The sequence below is a fragment of the Hippocampus bargibanti genome, linkage group LG14, assembly GCF_051943395.1.
Source record: "Hippocampus bargibanti isolate YZ-2025 linkage group LG14, ASM5194339v1, whole genome shotgun sequence".
NCBI classification, from domain to species: domain Eukaryota; kingdom Metazoa; phylum Chordata; class Actinopteri; order Syngnathiformes; family Syngnathidae; genus Hippocampus; species Hippocampus bargibanti.
In genome coordinates this window covers 17,321,585-17,342,484 of record NC_142747.1, presented here as the reverse complement: position 1 = coordinate 17,342,484, position 20,900 = coordinate 17,321,585, and the positions used below count along the sequence as shown (strand labels likewise).

General features: G+C 40.9%; 1 protein-coding gene across 1 annotated transcript; it reads left to right on the top strand.

Moving 5' to 3' along the window:
• Nucleotides 1-11,382: 11,382 nt before the first annotated feature.
• Nucleotides 11,383-20,459, top strand: LOC148888618 (putative G protein-coupled receptor 149). The gene is made up of 5 exons (XM_089013663.1): nucleotides 11,383-12,426; nucleotides 12,847-13,026; nucleotides 14,507-15,003; nucleotides 18,011-18,154; nucleotides 18,326-20,459. The coding sequence occupies exons 1-5, from the start codon at nucleotides 11,484-11,486 to the stop codon at nucleotides 18,821-18,823; spliced, it is 2,262 nt and encodes a 753-aa protein (XP_088869789.1). The 5' UTR covers nucleotides 11,383-11,483; the 3' UTR covers nucleotides 18,824-20,459.
• The last annotated feature ends 441 nt before the right edge of the window (nucleotides 20,460-20,900 follow it).

The following is a 20,900-nucleotide window of genomic DNA, read 5'->3' as shown; positions in this document are numbered from 1 at the left end:
GCCCATTGCCCCTCCCGGAACTGGTGAAGCGCTCAAAGGCTGGGAAGTACGGGGGAACCGATTTAGTCAACAAAAGGGACGAAATGCGTGGAACGCTGTACTGCCAAATCAGGACAATTAATATGCGAAAAGAAAAGTACTTTACACAGTTTCACACAGTCGGTCGGACAGCGTCTCAGTGATTTGTACATTTGCTTTCTCATCCTATCTATCTATCTATCTATCTATCTATCTATCTATCTATCTATCTATCTATCTATCTATCTATCTATCTATCTATCTATCTATCTATCTATCTATCTATCTATCTATCTATCTATCTATCGATCGTATAAAGCGCACCCCGATTTTCTTCAAAAGATAACAGAGAAGACAAATTGATGATATCCAAAACAAACTTTTCGAAACAAGATCTGTTCCTGATCAACTGTGTTGGGATCTGGCTCACTTCTACCTCCATTGACGGAAATACCGAACTTCTCAAGCGGGCTTTTGAGTGAAGCCGTCAAAACTTTATTGACAGAGAAAAATAAAATGCAACATTGTTTCAATGGGAAGAAAACAATACAGTAACAAGCATAGCAAATTTTGAGTTTTGGATGAGGAAGTATATGGTTCACCTTTTCGACTTACTATACTTCACTTTTAATGAACTTCTGTTTACATGCAGTGTGGTGTCACTTAAAGGACAACCGACACCGTTTTTTGTTTCCTAACTGACATCAGAAAAACGTTTTATAGCATCTAAAATACCCAAAACACGCAGGCTGATATTTTTAGTCAAATGCAAAAACACCAATAAAAATGACTCAAAGTGTCCCAAAACTACTTCAAAATGACCACGGAAATGCAGAGTTTCAGAAGGTCCCGCCCCCTTGTTCGGTATGTCACGCCAAGACGTCTTGCCTTGCTCTAGAATCAAAACAATGGCTTCAGATTCGGAGAAGATGCTTTCTTGTTACTCATCCAGTTATGAATGTGATTCAAATAGTTCTGGAGAGGAAAGCATAAATATTTGCAATCGATTAAAGAATTTATTCTGTGTCATTTTGAGACGTCAGGACTGATGTGTAGCACCTAGAACATGCAGAAGATGGCGCCCAAGCTCCGTTGGAAATGGGCTGATTTGTCTGCTGGGAATATGTGTCAACTAGTATAAAATAGTAGTCTTGATGAAACACACCGATTCACCATTGCGTTTTTTATGTGTTTTCCTTCTAATTTCGCAATCAACACGAAGTTTTCAGACCAAACAAAGTACCGCAAAATGCATTGTGTGTCCTTTCTCGGTCAAGGGCGTTCCTTCCGTGACGTCAGGAATCATCACCAACTCAAAAACAAGACTTCCTGAATATTCAGTGCGAGTCTTAAAACGTAAAATATAGCTATATGCCGCGGAATCTTTGTAAAATCCGCTCAGTAGACGTCATTTGAAGTGATTTTACAAATTATGGACACAATTCGTCCGGAGGCGTCGGTTGTTCTATAAAACATTTCCTCCATTCGTGTTTCATTCAACACTTTGAGCCTGGAATGACTGAATGGGGTTAACACATGCTCGTTTTGTGTAATGTTACCTTTTTTTAAGTACACCAAGATAGTAACTGCATTCCATTTGTTCTGTTTACAGGTTTAATCCCCATGTGGTCTTTGCTTTCCAGTCCTATTAACTAAGGTCAACCAGAGGACAGCAGCGCAATTAACTGCAAATCATGACTGACTCGGCCTTTTCTTCTCCCCAAAAAAAGAGAACGTTAGTAAGTTGGGTCACCCGCTGTGGCCGTCACCACACAGTCACATGACAAGCATGTTATGTTGTAATTGGGGTAAAATAATTCAGTTTTTTCCTCAAAATGGGGCTTTCGCTTTGTCAATCCTCCCTGAGAAAAACGTAGCGTTTACGCAAGCCTCATCTTGCGTCAGACCAGTCCCCACAGTTTCCATTTTATTGCTTCTAAAGTACTGTATACACATAATCACACCCTCTCTCACTTCTCTTTTTCATCAAACACGCACACACACATACATACATAAAATTTCCATGCATGTGCTAAGCGTGTGATAAAGTCTGCGAACTGACAGCTTTTAAAGGAGTTGAACGCGCCAAGGCGTGAAAATGGGTTCACGTGAGACAGCTGCGCGAAGCCTACGATCAAACCCGTCCTTTTACCGCAGCGTGACATCAATTAAAGCCCTCGCCGCCCCTGTCACGGTTGGTCATTTGAGCTCTGTTCTCTTACCTATTATCACCTGGCAGTTGCGTTTGGCCCATAAATGGACCAAACACAACTGACATCCTTCCATGCATCCATCCATCTATCCATCCATCCATCGACTTACCCCACCCAAAAAACCCACCTAACCGACCCATCGATCCATCCATCCAACCCATTCAAACGTCAAACCATCCATCCATCAAACCACCATCCACACATCCATCATTCACCCACCCACCCATCAATCCATCCACCCACTCATTGAACCATCCATCCAAATCCGTACACCCACTCACCCATCTATTCACCCATCCAACCCATCCATCGAACCATCCACCCACCCACCCATCCATCCATCCATTCACCCACCCACCCAAAATTAGAAATTAGAAGGAAAACACATAAATAACACGATGGTGAATCGTTGTGTGTTGCACCACGACTACTATTTGATACTAGTTGACACAAATTCCCAGCAGACAAATCAGCCCATTTCCAATGAAGCTTGGGCGCCATCTTGTGCATTTTCTGGGACGCTACATTGGAGTCCTGACGGCTCGAATTGATCTGAAAGGACTTCTTTAATCGATTGCAAACATTTATGCTTTCCTCTTCAGAACTATTTGAATCATATTCATAACTGGATGAGTAACAATGAAGCATCTTCTCCAAATCTGAAGCCATTGTTTTGATTCTAGAGCAAGGAAAAATCATCCTGGTGTGACGTCACGAACAAGGGGGCGGGACCTTCTGAAACTCGCCATTTCCGAGGTCATTTTGAAGTAGTTTTGGGACACTTGAACTCATTTTTATTGGTGTTTTGCATTTGACTAAAAATATCAGCCTGCGTGTTTTGGATATTTTAGATAAAACGTTTTTCTGATGTCAGTTAGGAAACAAAAAAAAATGGTGTCGGTTGTCCTTTAAATTCCATTCTGGTCTAGACCGTTTCACATTTTAACATTCCACTTCTTTTTTACTTTCCACAACAGCAGAACTATGTGACGTGAGCGTGCCGTTGGTGAGGTTTGAGCGTGTTTGCTTGGATCAGGTTCACTCCAGTGGTTTGTTTTATCAGCCCCTTCTCACTGGGGAAAAGCATCAGGGGAGAGGTTCCGCTATCAGCAACAGATGGGCTGCCTGGTTTTGACGTTTAATGAGCTTGATTCTGTCACTCACAGAGAGGAACTTTGAGCTTGCGCTTCGTGCTGGTCTTGAGGCTGCAAGACATATAGAAGATAGAGGCGAGCAAGAAATGCTTCCAAGTGCCAAAAAATCCTCTGTAATTCCCTGACGGATATAAGACACTTCACTCAATCTATATATATATGATTGTCAAGAGAGACTCCATTTTAATCCCTTTCCCATACTTGCTCTTCCGCTATGAGACAGTAGTGCAGCAATCTGGAGGCGGACGATAGTCGGCTCAGAATGTAAAGTCATGATCACCCCTCCCCCCCCACCGCTCACCCCCGTCCTCAAAATATATAGACCTGTGCATCCGTGCGTGTTATAACAGGCTATCGTGGAAAGATTAGACTTACCTTGATCGTTCTTTTGGTTCCTGCGCTGATGAAACCTCAGCGTCTGGTTTGACTTTCGAAATTCTTTTTGAACAGCGTTTATTACAAAAGATGGAGGGAAGGAGAACAGGTGTTTGAATTTCACACCCTCATTCTGTCTTTCGCTATGATCTGCTGCTTCTTGCTCTTGTTTTACCAAATGGAAAATGCCACATGAGCCATTTATGCACCTAATCAAGTTCAAAGATTTGGGCACCTGCTTAACCGGTAGCTCATTTTTTCGCAGAGCGCCGATGTGTATGTGGAACTGTCGCAGCTTGGAATTGAGGCGGATTTACACAGGACAGGACATGTGAGACAATGTCTTTTTGTCAATGGATGCTATAGCTTTGTGTTTGCCTTCAACATTTGCCAGATCCACTGGTAAAAATGACGCTTTTATCGTCTCCTCTTTCATGTAGAAATGCTTTATAAAACAAAGAGGGTGCAGAAAGTGCTGAAGATTGAATGACTGTGTCTTTGTGTTGAGTGGCTTCCTTTCCAGCAGGTCCTGTATTTTGATTTCTACTTCTTCCTTTCCTTTTCCTTCCATAACTTTGCTGCTGTGTAATGACGATTAAAGGCTAATCCAATCCAATCTTTTCCAAACGCAAAGGCAACCTTCACACTAGTACAAACTATTACGAGTGTTTCTCCCAGTTCCTGCCAAGGTCACGAAGGTTTTGTCACATGATTTTTGGCCCTTCAACACCAGGCAGTGTCAACACTCAGGAATTCCTACACACTCTGTTCTGATAAGACACAGACGAACCTCCAGATAGACTTGTACTCTGTGTAGGCGCTTTTTCACCGTCAATCTGTAGATTGCACTTCAACGCTCTATTATTATAATATAATATAATATAATATAATATAATATAATATAATATAATATAATATAATATAATATAATATAATATAGGCAAGGTAATAAAAAATAATAATAATACAATTATTATTATTATTGTAATGAAAATTATAATGACAATTATAATGAAAATTACCTCAAAATAATTTAAAAAAAAATTACCTCAAATAAAACAATAAAATAACAATAATACTGATAATTGTAATAACAATTATATAATAATAACAATAACATAACAATAATGATAATGATAACAAGGATAATAATAATAACAATAATTATGATAATATAACAATAAAAATAATACTGATAATAATAATAATGATAATGATAATAATAGTGATGATAATAAGATAATAATAATAAATAATAATAATAATAATAATAATAATAATAATAATAATAATAATAATTATAATAACCGGGAAAAATATATTTCTGTCAGAGGTGTTGCTTTTACCATGATGACAATTCCTCACATGTTCCTTCTTTTCTTAGTGAATAATACATGAAGCTTAATGTCAAAATTCAGACGTGGTAGATGGCTGTCTGCAAAGGTGGAGAGGGCAATCCGACATCACTTTCAACATGATACAGAATGGGAGCGTGTGATGTTGAGTCATGGAAGCCCAGCGACATTTACTCTTTGCTTTCTAACCCGCCAGTGGTGAAACACACTTGCTATTTATAGTGAAGTTCAAAAGGAGGGAAGACTTCTTTTTAAAGGGAGCCAAACTACGCATTTCACAACCAGTTCGATGGGACCATTCAAAACACACCAGACGAGGTTTGAAGAGATGTTGCATGTCAGACGCTCTTTGTGTGTGTGTGTGTGTGTGTGTGTGTGTGTGTGTGTGTGCGTGTGTATGTGTGTGTGTGCGCGTGCGCGTGCGTGTGTGTGTGTGTGTGTGTGTGTGTGTGACTAGTCTTGTGAGGACCACTAACATTTTATAGTATAAAATAGTATAACATTTATACCATACGTAGTGAGGACATTTTCGACAGGTGAGGCCCTTTTGGCCGGTCAAAGTTCAAAGGCAGGGTGTAGACTGCAAGGTTAAAATTCCCATCAATCAGGCGCCACAAAAAACCCGCACAAGACATCTGTACACTTGATGCAATTATAATACCATCGCACATTTATGATACATAAAATAACAATAATAATAATTTTGTGTAGTTTTAAGGCTTAGAAAATTAGAAAGTAGAAAAGTATGTTTTATGGGGACCTGGGAACGGATTATTCTCATTTTAATGGTTTCCTATGGGAAATATTTTTTTTGGGATACACACTTTTCGCCTTACACACTGCCTGGGAACCAATTAAGTTTGTAAGCCAAGTTATCACTGTATAATGTATGATTTAAAATACATAAGGTTAAAGTATATACATTACATGTATGTGTGTGAGAGAAAGTGTGTCTTTCTATTCATTCAAAGAAAGCCAAGATCTTTGTCCTCTGGTTGTGTGATCCTCTCATATCAGCCACCACATGGAAAGACCCGTCATGTGTGCCTCACACCGGTTTATAAAAGTATGTGCAAGAAAGAGAAAAACGACATGGCTTTGAGGCCTGTGTGTGTGTGTGTGTGTGTGTATGACTTGTGAGCACCACTAACATTTTATACCATATGTAGTGAGGATATTTTTGACAGGTGAGGACCTTTTGGCTGGTCCTCACAAGTTTTTCATTGTAAAGGCTTCGAGAGGGTCTATATAATCATCTGTTAAATTTTCAGAGAGGTCCTCACAAATTCACCCAAAATGTTTTTTTGGCGTGTATTTTAATTTCACTTGGATACACACACGTTTTACTCACTGTGTGTGTTTATATATGTGTGTGTGTGTGTGTGTGTGCTTAATGAGAGGAGAAAGTTCATACCACAAAAAGTAAAACGATATTTTAACCAAATTCACAGCAGGGGTGAGGACTTTGAATGTACCCATTCAGAAACCTCACTCCTGCTGTAATTTCAGTTTCAAGTCCACTTTTTTATTTCTTTGTTTTTAAAGAAGTTGAAGTGGGAAATGGGGCGACATTTAGTGTTCAAATGTAACACTAGTTCTTCTCTAAACTTATCAGCAACGCTGGTCCTCACTCCTTATCTGGAGTTATCTGGACCTCACAAAACCATTGAAACAGCTATGTGTGTGTGTGTGCGTATGTGTGTTTGTGTGTATACAAATACATACATACATGTTGTCAAATGACCTAATCTTGACTTTCTTCTTCTAACAAGTGTGACAATTTACCCCAAAATGGTGCCAGCATTAAAAAGGACAATTTCTATCAGCCTCGGTTAGCTTGGTCCACAGAGAAGCATTTAAATGAGCCCGGGAGGAGTACTAATGGGGCCTTAATGAAAACCTGAACATCCCCTCCTTGCTCATTAAAGCGCACACACGCAGGCACACGCGCGCACACACACACACACACACACACACACACGTACACACACATACGCGCACACACACACGATTATCTAGAAACATACACAAGCACAGCCAATGTGTTTGTCGGGTAAGCTGTTTTATGCTCGCCTTTCATCACCTCCACTTTAGCACATTCTGTCACAGGCTAGCAAGCATCCAACTGAGGCGGTCGCTATGGCAACTTGTTAAAAAGCATCCATGGCTGCAATCAACTTTGATGTGGATACGATTCCAACCAAGGGTCATTTGTTGTGCTATTTTTGGAACTGATTTAGGAACTGATCATACTACCTGTGTGCATTATATCGACGCTGGCTGTTCATTAAAATATATACACACATGCACAGATATACTGCGCATATATATATATATGCGTGTGTGTGTGTGATAGATAGATAGATAGGTAGGTAGGTAGGTAGGTAGGTAGGTAGGTAGATAGATAGATAGATAGATAGATAGATAGATAGATAGATAGATAGATAGATAGATAGATAGATAGATAGATAGATAGATAGATAGATAGATAGATAGATAGATAGATAGATAGATAGATAGATAGATAGATAGATAGATAGATAGATAGATAGATGCTGTAATTTGGGAATTCCTCCATTACTCGTGCATTTGTCTGCCCACTCACTGGCCATTTCATTAGGTGCACTTGGACAGACTAATATGATTCACTAGCAGAGATGCATGAAAAATATGAAGGTAAATATATAATATATTAATATATCCTATTTTAATTGACACTGGCAGACAGAAATCTGTTTTGGAACTTGCAGTTGAACTTATATTTCAGAAAGCATAAAGATTATAAGGCAGTGTGTGATGTGTCACTGTCCGTCTATGTATTTTGCTCCACCATTTGTGTCTTGAAGCATGATAATACAATCACACCAGAGCTTTTCTTACCAGGCTATTGCAATTTCCTTGTTGTTACCCTTTCAGAAACAAATGATGGAAAAACACATATACTGTAGAATAAAACTCATAGTTTGCTAAGTTTTAGCCGCAACTATGACGTTTGCTACTGTTAAGCTACGATCACTTTACTGAGGCAAAGATCTGTCACTGTCTTAAAAGGTGAATGTGTATTGTGTAATTCTCATTGTTTTACTTATGTTCAACTGGGAGGGGCAGTCAACAACTTGAAGCCTCTTTTTAAACATTCTTTTACCTTCTGTTCAGGGAACTAATTTACAACATGACAAACGATATCGTTATTTGGTGACTATTTACAAGCTGTTGTTTTGGTTAGCAATAGTTGAAAGTTGAAACCACAGCCACAAACTCCTAAATCTCATCATTTGAACAATAGCGCCACTGAACAGACAACTGAAAAAAAACACTTGTTTTAATGATGACAAAACAATACATATTGATTTATACGTATAGCGCTTTAACGACAGCTGAAGCTACAACAAAGCGCTTAACATGGACAGGTATCATCTACAGGAAATAAACCCGTCACAATGAATCATATGAAAAATGAAATAATGAAGAATAAACCGTTTTTCTACTGATATTGTGATGCACAACAGACAGATGTTGATTGTTTTTCTGACCACACTCAGCGTTTGTCATCATTTTACCGCGGAAAATAAATATTCCACTTGTCTTCGTAGTTCTACTTTGATGAGCCTTCTGCTTGGCCTCCTCCTTTCTTCCCTGGGGGAATTGATTCCATTATGCCGGGCGAGTCGAAGGAATTCATCGAGATGATTAGTGTGACGCAGCTTGTGGCGATGAAGGATCACATTACCCAGATGGAGGTGAGAACCCACCTCCCCCCACACGCACACCATCACCACGACCAAAACCTTGTACTAATTCGCCACATATCGTCACATGCTGTTAATTGTTCCTCACATTGAAGTACAGCTGTGAGACCGCTGGAGGGTTTCATCTCTTTCCGCATTCCCTAACATATTTTGGCATTTTAATTTTGAGTCATTGGAAGCAGAAATTTGGATTATGGTCAATTAACGAGAACACCATCGGGTTTGAGGCTCGCTTGCAATTATCCCGCAGTACAACACTGCCATCTAACGGTAAATATGTATCATTGCATGCTCAACTTTATCCACGTAAAATGGCGATAAAAATACGATGATAATATTGTTGTCCACTTTTATTGGAAATCTTAATTCTCCAGATACTTAATTTTTTTACACCGTTTTTCAATCTACCATTAAAATGCAGTTTTGATACTACTTTTATATTCCGAAATTGTAGGACAAGGCCTCGTTAGTCATTCATGTTGTAAATTTGCTTGAGTTAGACTGAGAAAAATTAAACTTTGGATGGTCTAACTTAAACTGTGATGCACCGTCAAGGCCTGCAAAGCCTTCTCTGTCGGCCTAATCATCTTATCTTTTTGTATAATAAATGTGCTATGGTGTTATAATTAAAGAAATAAACTGTAATGTATAATAAAGTCATTTTATTTACCTTTGTGGTGGTCGTTGATGGCTTGATGGAATGGAGTGGCCGGTTTCCTCAGCATTAAACACTTGATGAGGAACGTAGCCTTCTTCTTTCACAATCTTGAGCACCCTTGTGGGTGCTTTCTCTGTGATAATTTTATCTAGTTCCTCATCAATTGTGTTCTGTTTAGCTTGGTTGATAGCTTTTTGCATCAAGTGTACAGATGGCTTGTGCGGGTTGTTTGTGGAGCCTGATTGATGGGATATTTTAACCTTGCAGTCTACACTCTGCCTTTGAACTATTAAAGTTGAAACTCTCTCACTGTGGTCTGCCTGTCTCTTTAATTTTAGTTTAGTTTAAACCACTTCCCCTCACTGCTGCGCACACCCACACTCATGCACAAAAACACTAACTAGGTCACTTTGCAGTGTAACTCTGGGCTAAACCGGGTACGTGCGCTTGCATGTGTTCGTGTGTATACCCACGAGAGTTGCATTTTGTCCTCTAATGTTCCCCGCTGCATCCCCGTGGCTCCTGGGAGAGCAGAGAAAGTCATTAGGCCGCCTCAAAGTCACTTAGCCCAAACTCAATTAGCCGACCACAAGTCAGAGATGTTTACACTCATGTGCACGTCTCCTGTGAGGATCCTTGTTGCATTGTATCCTTTTTGGGACCTTTTTAATCCATTTAGCATGTTTTAGTTATCTGTTAGCTATATAGCTATCTAACTAGCTAATTAGCAATCTTGATAGCTATCTATTAGCTATCTATTAGCTGTCTTTTAGTGATCTATTATATACAGTATATACCTAGGTAGCTATCGCGATAGCTACCTATTAACTAGCTTTCTCTCTATTTGAGTTAAATCCGGGCTGAGTGAACGCTGGCGCGTGTGGCTGCCGCTGCTCACCAACAGACAAACATATCCTGTGACTGTAAAGTGACCTTGAGTTTTGAAAGGTGCTTATAAATAAAATGCATTATGATGATGATGATGATGATGATGATGATTATTATTATTATTATTATTATTATTATTATTATTATTATTATTATTATTATTATTATTATTATTATTATTGTAGCGGCCACAGTGACATCATTGAAGTGAGGTTGTAGATTTTATAATGATGAAAAAAAAAACGAAATATTTATGAGAATCAAATAATGTGGATGCCCATGATCTTTGTGAGCCAAACATCCACTATGTTTAGTCCTTCGTTGTTGAAAATCCTTGAAAAGCTCAACGAGGTAATAAACAAGGACACGGTGGGTTGGGATTGGCTCACACACACACACGCACACGCACACACACGCTAGTGATGTGTCGTTCGCGAACGAGCCTGTTCTTAGAGCCGGATCTCTGAAGTGAACGAAGAGAGCCGGCTGCTAACAAGGAACCGGAAATGGGAGCCCACTCGTTTTTTTTTTTTGTTCTAATGGCTTTGTTTGAGATTTTGTTCCTGGTGACTTTATTTCACACAATTTGTCAAATACACGCTGATCATCCCTCTTACTGTATTTTTGGCGTCCACCACCATCCCCTTGAAAATCGTGACAAATCGTGACAAATTTCTTATTGAACTGTCATTGATTGTTTTATATTCCTATGAAAAGGAAATTGTCTGGCGTATCACAAATCAGAATGAATTGTGTTTATTGCTCATTTGTATTCAGGTAGAGCTGTGTATGAAATTCATAGTGTGCTGCGTGGGTGCGTTTTACCGCATGTGTTTTACTCAAGCTGTAGTAGTCTGTTTAAAAGCCCATCGCCGTTGTGACTGAGAGAGAAAAGTAGGTGGGGGTCGACAACGCGTGCACATCTACAGCTGGACGGCAAGTCTGCGTGCCCCCCGCAGATCCTTCAACTCGATTCCGAACCTAGAAAAATGAAATGGTGTGTTTTTTTTTTACTCTGTTCTTTGTTTTTTTCCCTGGAAACTTGATCTGATTGTAACTTAATCGCCGGGAAGATGTCCGCGCAGCACCTGAACTCATCGCCGCCTAACCACAGTCACCTCTCGGCGGCTACCACCGGCCGGACGGACCCCTCGGGAGTGACTCCAGAGGGGCGCTTCCGCCTGATGCTTTTCGCCTTTTGCGTCACCATCGCCGTGGCTACCTTGGTCGGCGGCGTGTACTCGCTCCTGTCCCTTCTGCAGATGAAAAAAAAGACATCCCTGTGTCTCATCGTGGCGTCCATGTCCGTGGATGATCTGCTCAGCGTGGTGCCGCTCTCCCTTTTTATTCTCCTGCAATGGGAGCGCGACGGACGATCCGCCAGCTTGTGCAACCTCGCTGGGCTCTTGTATATCTTTCAAGGAGTTTCAAGTAACATGAAAGCCTGTTTGATCGCCGGCTATACTTTTTACGTGACTAAGAGATTCGGGGTACTGAGCTCCGTCCGCCGGCCTGTCCGAGTGATGTGGGCTATTGGCGCCGTGTGGGCTGTCAGCCTCGCCGTCAGCGTGTTGCCTTTGTGCGGCTGGGGCGGCTTCGCGCAGGATCCTCTCGGCTGCTTCCCGGAGAGTGAAAGCTTCTACACATTGCTGCTCTTTCTTTTGTATTCGCTGTGCTTCTGCGGGTTGCTTTTCTTCTTCTTGCCGCTTACCTACCAGCTCCTGTGCTCAGGAGAGCCGCAGAGGAGTGTGCAGTGCGCGGCTTATATGGGCGATGTTCGCTCCCTCTCTTTGGACAGCCTGGATAAAAGTTGTGGTACCGACAATGAACTGAGCCCAAGTTCGTGCGGGACTATGTGTGAGCTCAAGGAGAAGAAGGAGGTTGGCGGAGGGTTCCCTGCGGTCTTCTGCCGGCAAAAGTCTGCTCCTATGGGGGACTCACCGGTGGGGTTTGCCCAAAAGCGCTTCTCTATGGTCCTGGCGGTTGTCAGAGTTACTTTATGGATGCCGATGATGATGAGTAACAACACACGCACCAACATATTTCAGTTTCCGAACGTTTCGGTTTACGAACGTTACATTTAAGAAAAATTTACCTTGGCATATGAACTTTACCTCGGCATACGAACTTTTTTCGTACACGGAGCTGCCTCAATGAATGATGTGTTGTTCGCAGCCGACTGTTTTTCGATTAAATCAGCCAATTCTGCACCTCGAAAAATAAATGTTTGAATAGTCGCTTTTGATGACTATTCACAAAATAATCAATCAAGTGGGTGATATTTGCCTATTGTTAATCAACTACATATGTAGCCCTGATCCGTAACAGGAGTTATTCCCCTCAAATCCCTCTGCATCTTCAACCACAAGCAGGTTGAAATTGCTGTAGCCTCACTTTCATTCGCATTCATTTCCCCCCTTCTCTTTTATTCACAGACTCTGATGCTAGTCCGCCACGCCGCCAATGCGCGCAGCTCATCCCTGGAGACGCTTGGCTTCTTTCTAACGTTGCTCGCGCCTGCCGTCACTCCACTATTCGCGCTGTCCAAACGCTGGATCCATTTGCCTTGCGGTTGCTTCATTAACTGCAACCGTGAACCTACAACAGAACCCTCAGGTACCCACCAATCAGATCATATAAGACTGATTGATGAACCAAACAAGCATTTGGTATATCATAATACGTACAGACACTCCCCAAATTTTCACCTGACGAACGGTCGTTGGTAAGGTGAATTCGTTCATAGGTTGCTTCAGTGCTATATTTTGTATGAACTGTATGTTTAAGGCTTATATAAGTATGATAAGACTTTCTCTCCAAAGCCTCTAATATGAGTTGTCCCTCTAATGTACTCATTCCTGAATCTATCCAACCTGGTCACTCCCAAAGAAAGCCTCAACATCTTCAGCTCTGCTACCTCTAGCTCTGCTTCCTGTCTTTTCTTCAGTGACACTGTCTCCAGTCCAAACATCATGGCTGGTCTCACCACTGTTTTATATACTTTTCCTTTCATCCTAGCTGAAAACCTTCTATCACACATCACACCTGACATTTTTCTCCAGCCGCTCCAGCCTGCTTGGACACGCTTCTTCACCTCTTTTCCACACTCCCCATTGCTCTGGACAGTTGACCCCAAGTACTTAAAATCCTCCACCTTCTTTATCTCTTCTCCCCACCTGTTCCCTGTTCTCGCTACAGATCACAATGTCATCTGCAAACATCATGGTCCAAGGAGATTCTTGTCTAACATCGTCTGTCAGCCTGTCCATCACCATAGCAAACAAGAAGGGGCTCAGAGCTGACCCCTGGTGGAGTCCCACCTCCACCTTGAATTCCTCAGTCACACCGACAGCACACCTCAAAACTGTCTTACAGTCATGATACATGTCTTGCACCGCTCTGACATACTTTTCCGTCACTCCAGACTTCCTCATGCAATGCCACAGCTCTTCTCTGGGCACCCTGTCATACGCTTTCTCCAGATCTACAGACACAATGCAATTCCTTGTGACCTTCTCTGTACTTCTCTATCAGCATTCTTAAAGCAAACACTGCATCTGTCGTACTCTTTTTTGGCATGAAGCCATACTGCTGCTAAAGCACTATATAAATATATACGAATTTATTGTATTATAGTGCCGTGACCCCCCTCCACCGCAACCTCCCGATGGGCTTCCAAATGTAACGTTTATTTGATTGAATACGGATAATTGCATGCTATTAATCTAGCTAGCTACCTGGCAATATAGCTAGCTAGCTAGTTGGCTACCTTGCTGGCTATCTATTTGCTAACTAGCTATCTAGCTGGCTACCTAGTTAGGTTTCTATTTGTTATCTATTAGCTATCTAGCTATCTATCTACTTATTAGTTATCTATTCGCTAGCTAGCTAACTTTCTATCTATTTGAGTTATTCCGGGTTGAGTGAACGCTGGCGCATGTGGCTGCCATTGCTCACCCACAGAAAAACTTAGCCCGTGACTGTAAAGTGACCTTGAGAGTTTTGAAAGGCGCTTATAAATGAAATGTATTATTATTAATGATATAACTCAAGGATGCATCAATTTTGAAAAGTAACGATTCTGTGTCATTGACAGCAATGAAAAGAAGATTAGAGTTCAACCTTTCCCTCCAGAAAAGCTGTGGAGTGTTCAAGCTGTCCCACGCTCCCATGTGCCATGGCACCAAACCAGCCGAGAAGCGGTCATACCACTGCCTCTTCGATAGCAATTTCCCAAACAGCCGTCTGGATGCTCTCGAGACTGGTGGACTGTGTAGCTTTGGTCCTAATACCACTGCAACTCTGCCTGTGGACGGCTCTTTTCATTCACACCTGTTGTTCGAGGACGTTGGAAGCGGTGGAGAGGCAGCGTCTTACTGTCCTTCACTGTCCATTGAGAACCACGGAGTTCAGGAGGGCTTCCACGACAGTCCTTCCTTACCTCTTAATCACCAGCAGAAGGCCCGTCATCTTACAGACACCTCGTCTGTGTTCGAGGACTCGGAGAGGAGGCTGTCGCATGAAGAGGGCCGGAAAATTGAGCTGACAGACTGGGAGTGGTGCAGGAGTAAATCCGAGCGAACACAAAGACAGGTACGCCCCTAAGCCACACGGAACGTTTGTCATTCTGACATCGAACCACTTCATGAAGTAATTTGGAGCTGTCGTTTTTTTTTGTAGTTTATGATCGGTGAGAATTGATTTTTCCTTGTCACTCAACCGTCCACAGCTTTTGTACTCTCGCCAAACGGCTGCTGCATTAACACACTGTATTCATTTTTGACAATACAGACCATTGACGGGCAGCAATTAGAGATCCAGACTGTAAAATGGTCGTTATTTAATCTCCCCTCATTTGTTTACATTTGCTCCAGAGGGAAATTAGCCAGTTTTATGTCTGCACACATTTGCTCGATGGAGATAAGCTACAAGTAGAAGGTTTCACACTTTAATGGACTCAAATGGACAAACGATAATAATTACAATATTCATTCCACAAGCAACACATTTAAAGTTACGCTTAATTCATGCAATGTTATCTATTCACCTTATACAGTTTTCATACAATAACAATCAGTGGAGGGCCATCAAGGCCTGCAAAGCCTTCTCTGCTGGCCTAAAAATATCTGAATCACTTTTCTTGAAAACTCCGTCTTGAAAATATTTTTAACAGTAAATTTGCAACCAAATGAATTTATTGCCCTTCAGCCATTGTGGCTTTACAAAACTGCTATTAAATCGACACAAAAATATATTGTGTATATCGCTGCATAAGCAAAAGACACATTGTAGCAGTCCTTCCATCTCGTCAATGTATTTTGCTGTACTTGTTTGGTCTGAAAACCGTGTTGCACCCAAAAGCCGCCAGAAGAGGGCATCCAAGCTCCATATAAGGAATTTATCAGCCTGTGGAAACGGAGGTGTCCAAAGGCGGTCGTCATTTTGTGCCTCTTTTTCGATGAGACATTTCCCCTCTATGTTGCCTCATAATGGCACGGAATAAATTATTTAATCAATTGCAAACATGTATGCTTTGCTCTTCAGAACTATTTGAATCCTATTCATAACTGGATGTGTAACAAGAAAGCCTATTCTCCGAATCTGAAGCCATTGTTTTGATTCTCCAGCAATGCAAGACGTCTCGGCGTGACGTCACGAACTGGGGGCGGGACTTGCCGGGAAAATGCCCAATTCGCAGCTCATTTTTTTGCAGATTTTGGAAACTATAAGTCATTTTTATTGGTGTTTTGCATTTGACTAAAAATATCAAACTGCGTGTTTTGGATATTTTAGATGCTATAAAACGTTTTTCAGATGTCAGTTAAGAAACAAAAAAGTGACGTCGGTTGTCCTTTAAATATAATCACTCAATGTTTCAAGGCGCATCCCGCCTAAATAGATTTATGCTTCCACAAGGCACTCACTTCCATCCGTGTCCTCATCACGCCGATGGCTTCTAAGCATGATTTGATTTAGATGACAATGTGTCCTCAGCTTTCAAGTCCGCCTCCCTCTTTCTCCGTCTAGTCTATTCCCGCGCTTGTTCACACAGATGCTGATAAGGTAATGGAGCCAGGCGTTGACATCCTCTTTTGTCTCTAATGTGCTCCATCTCCTCAGTCATTATAGCAGAGGCTGCTAATGTAAATAATGCAGAGTCCTTAATATCATCCGGCACTGTCTCCCTTTGCAAAGAGAGTAGCCGCAGCCCAATTGTTTTGTGATACATGTGTCAGAAAGAAGCCACTGCCTGCGCTGCAATTAACCAATTACATTATTAGAGCAGAAGCAAAGTTGATGGAGAGCACTATGGTCATTCTGGAGAGCAGACTGGCCTATTATGTCAATTCAGTCCAGAAACTTAAAGGACGATCGACACCATTTTTTTTTGTTTCCTAACTGACATCAGAAAAACGTTTTATAGCATCTAAAATACCCAAAACACGCAGGCTGATATTTTTAGTCAAATGCAAAACACCTATAAAAATAACTTAGTGTCACAAAACTACTTCAAAATGACCCCGGAGATGCCGAGTTTCAGAAGGTTCCGCCCCCTTGTTCGTGACGTCACACCAGGACGTCTTGCCTTGCTCTAGAATCAAAACAATGGCTTCAGATTTGGAGAAGATGCTTTCTTGTTACTCATCCAGTTATGAATATGATTCAAACATGTATGTAATATGAATATAATGTATGTATGTAATGTAAATTTCTCCACTGCGAGACGAATAAAGGCAAATCCAATCCAATCCAATCCAAACTCCAATCCTATAGTTCTGAAGAGGAAAGCATAAATGTTTGCAATCGATGAAAGAAGTCCTTCCGTATCATTTTGAGGCATCTGGACTCCAATGTAGCGTCCCCGAAAATGCACAAGATGGCGCCCAAGCTCCGTTGGAAATGGGCTGATTTGTCTGCTGGGAATTTGTGTCAACTAGTATCAAATAGTAGTCTCGGTGCAAAACACAATCATTTACCATCGTGTTATTTATGTTTTCCTTCTAATTTTGCCATCAACACAGATCAACACGAAGTTTTCAGACCAAATAAAGTACTCAAAATGCATTGTGTGTCGCTTTATCGGTCAGGGGCGTTCCAGACGTGACGTAATGTCAAGCATCGTCATCAACTCGAAAACAAGACTTTCTGAATATTCAGCGCGACTCTTAAAACGTAAAATATAGCTATATGCCGTGGAATCTTTGTAAAATACGCTCAGTAGAAGTCATATGAAGTGATTTTACAAATTATGTACACAACTTCCGTCGGTTGTCCTTTAAATACAAAAACACCACATCTGGAAGCAGCACAACTATGGAAAAGTATTGAAAGGAAGCTGAAAAAATTGAATTATTTAAGAAGAATTCATGGACAAAATAGAATTAACATCACTCGGCGATTCAGATATTTTTAGGCCATTAGAGAAGGCTTTGCAGGCCTTGATGGTCCACAACTGCTTACAAAATATTGTATTTCCTGACAGTTCATCATTTTTTTTATCTATTGGTTTGAGTACTTTTGTTTTGGACAATTACTTTTATACAGCTTTTTTAAATACACTGGATCAAATAATTTTCAATGGACTTTTGTTTCAATGTAGAGGTCAACAACTGGACTGTCCATCCCGCTATGCGCCTTCCAGGGAACGGTGTCCCTGCAGGCCCCCACTGGGAAGACTCTTTCTCTGTCCACTTACGAGGTCAGCAGCGACGGACTGAGAATCTCCCCGCAAAATTCCAAGAAGGTATGCAGAGCTCTCATTTTATCCTAAGTTTCGAATCATAGTTTTCTTGATTAGAATACCACACCTCTTGAAAAGGACGTTCACATAAAATGGCTGGATGGGCACTGATGTGGCTTTCATTGCTAGGCCTTCAGTAGCGCTACGTAGTGCTAATCTCCCACTTTCCTACAGGTGGAGGTGTACCGCTCCAAATCGGTGGGCCATGAGCCCAGTGCAGATGACAAAGCGTCAGGTGGCCAGACAGATGACTTGAACCTCGCTGGTGTCAGTATGGGACTGGACATCGGAATGGACACCGCAATCGGGGACACCAACGTTAAGATCCACCTGGAAGTCCTGGAGATCTGCGATAATGAAGAGGCCATGGACAGCGTCTCCATCGTGTCTAACATCAGTCAGTCGTCCAGCCATGCTCGCTCGCCATCATTACGCTATTCACGCAGGGAAAACCGCTTTGTTTCCTATGACTTGGGCGAGACGGCTTCTTACTCCCTGCTCATACCCACCACCGGTAACGCAGAGGCCGAGGGCATGAGCATCACCATACCCGACACGGTGGAAGCCCATCGGCAAAACAGTCTGAGACAGACGCAAGCTAGCACGGGATATCAAGAAGAAATACAACTGCTGAACGAGGCCTACAGAAAACAAGCTGGAGATGCGGACTAGAACAGCCTTTTTCACAGCAAGCTGTTGTGACGCATGCCTTGTTTTTATTTAAAGGACAACCGACAAGTTGTGTCCATAATTTGTAAAATCACTTCAAATGTACAGTACAGTACAGTTTATTTCTTTAATTATAATACCATAGCACATTTATTAAACATAAAATAAGGTACATATTGTGTAGTTTTAAGGCTTAGAAAATTAGAAAGTAGAAAATGATGTTTTATGGGGACCTGGGAATGCATTATTCTCATTTTAATGGTTTCCTATGGGAAATTAACGTTTGGGATACACACTTTTCGCCTTGCACACTCTGTCTGGGAACCAATTAAGTTCGTAAGCCAAGGTATCACTGTAGTTGATTCTTTCTTTGTATGCCCGTCCACATATTCCAGCACTATTCATATTACGTGCTTCGCAATAAACAAGCAAATGGAGAGCAAATAATACAAAACCTCCTCCCGTTGTTTTGTTCTTACTAGAAGTCACAGCAAAGTAGGTTTAACGACAAAGAGCTGAATTTATAGTCACTAAAGATGCGAGCAGAGATAAATGGAATTGGACGTATTTGAATGGTGACGATATGCTCTAAAGTCTGCCGTCATCAATGAATGGGCCGCGAGGGGAGGGGTCAGCTGACCCGTGAGTCTGACCTTTTTTTTTTGTCTTTCCACCATAACAAAAAATTGCCTTGACCACATGGTTGCAGACCTGATGATCGTAATATGTTCTGACGTGGTAATGTTTTATTCATTTATTATTGTTTTATTTATTTATTATATATGCTTTTATTTATTTATTTATTTATTTATTTATTTATTTATTTATTTATTTCTTAGTTTATCACAATTCTGTATTTTTTATTTTGTATTTATTATTTTATTTATTCATACGTTCATTTATTAGTTTATTTATTTGTTGATTTATTGATTTATTTTAAAAATATTTTTTCTTTATTTGTTTATTTATTCGAGTTTTATTTGTTTATTTTTTTAATTTATTTATTTATAAGCACACAAGAATGTACAGAACCCCCAAATTCCCAGAACAATTTTGGGCCTGATTTCCCAACTAATCAGTGAGTAACAACGGGCTCGGCACGCACACATTCATGAATACATAACTAGGATTCCAGAATACATTTAATGCATTTTAAACGGCAATTTCAATGCAATATCGGTTTGTGTGATGTTTCTGATAGCATGGAGCCGCTCTTGGAGTTATCATCTTTAATACAGCCATTTGCAGTCTTCGCAATCATCCTTGGGCGATTGTACATCATCGACTGCAATATGTTTCCCCCCTACCCACCCCTGAAACCCCAAATATGCATTATGAGGAACCTCTACGACTCGACTGCATAGAATTTCTATTTCCATCAATGCCATTCAAGAGAGAATTGAAGCGGTTGAAATGGAAGGTAAGAATAGAATTTGACCATTTCAGTTTTTAATGGTGCCAAAGGTGCTGAGTGAAGCATCCAGACGCAGCAGATGCAAACTGAAGTACTGCAATTCGATGATCCAATTATCTCTCTTTGCGTTTAAATGATCAATACGCGTTTCTGTTGTGGCAGTTGGGATTCAGCCGCCTCAGCGTCGACATGTTCATTTATGTGTCTCGTCTGGTTCAGTACACGACATGCAAATGGAATTTCAGTGATACCTTGGCTTACAAACTTAATTGTTTCCCAGACAGAGTGTGTAAGGCAAAAAGTGTGTATCCTAAAAATTAATTTCCCATAGGAAACCATTAAAATGAGAATAATCTGTTCCCAGGTCCCCATAAAACATAATTTTCTACTTTCTAATTTTCTAAGCCTTAAAACTACACAAAATATATATTTTATATATAATATTATATGTAATAAAGTTGTTTTATTTATCTTTGTGATGGTCGTTCATCGCTTGATGGAATGGAGTGGCCGGTTCCATCAGCATTAAATGATTGATGAGTAACGTAACCTTCTTCTTTCACCATCTTGAGGAATGATCCCTTGTAGGTGCTTTCTTTGTGATAATTTTACCCAGTTCCTCATCAATTGTGTTCTGTTTAGCTGGACTGATATCTTTTTCCATCA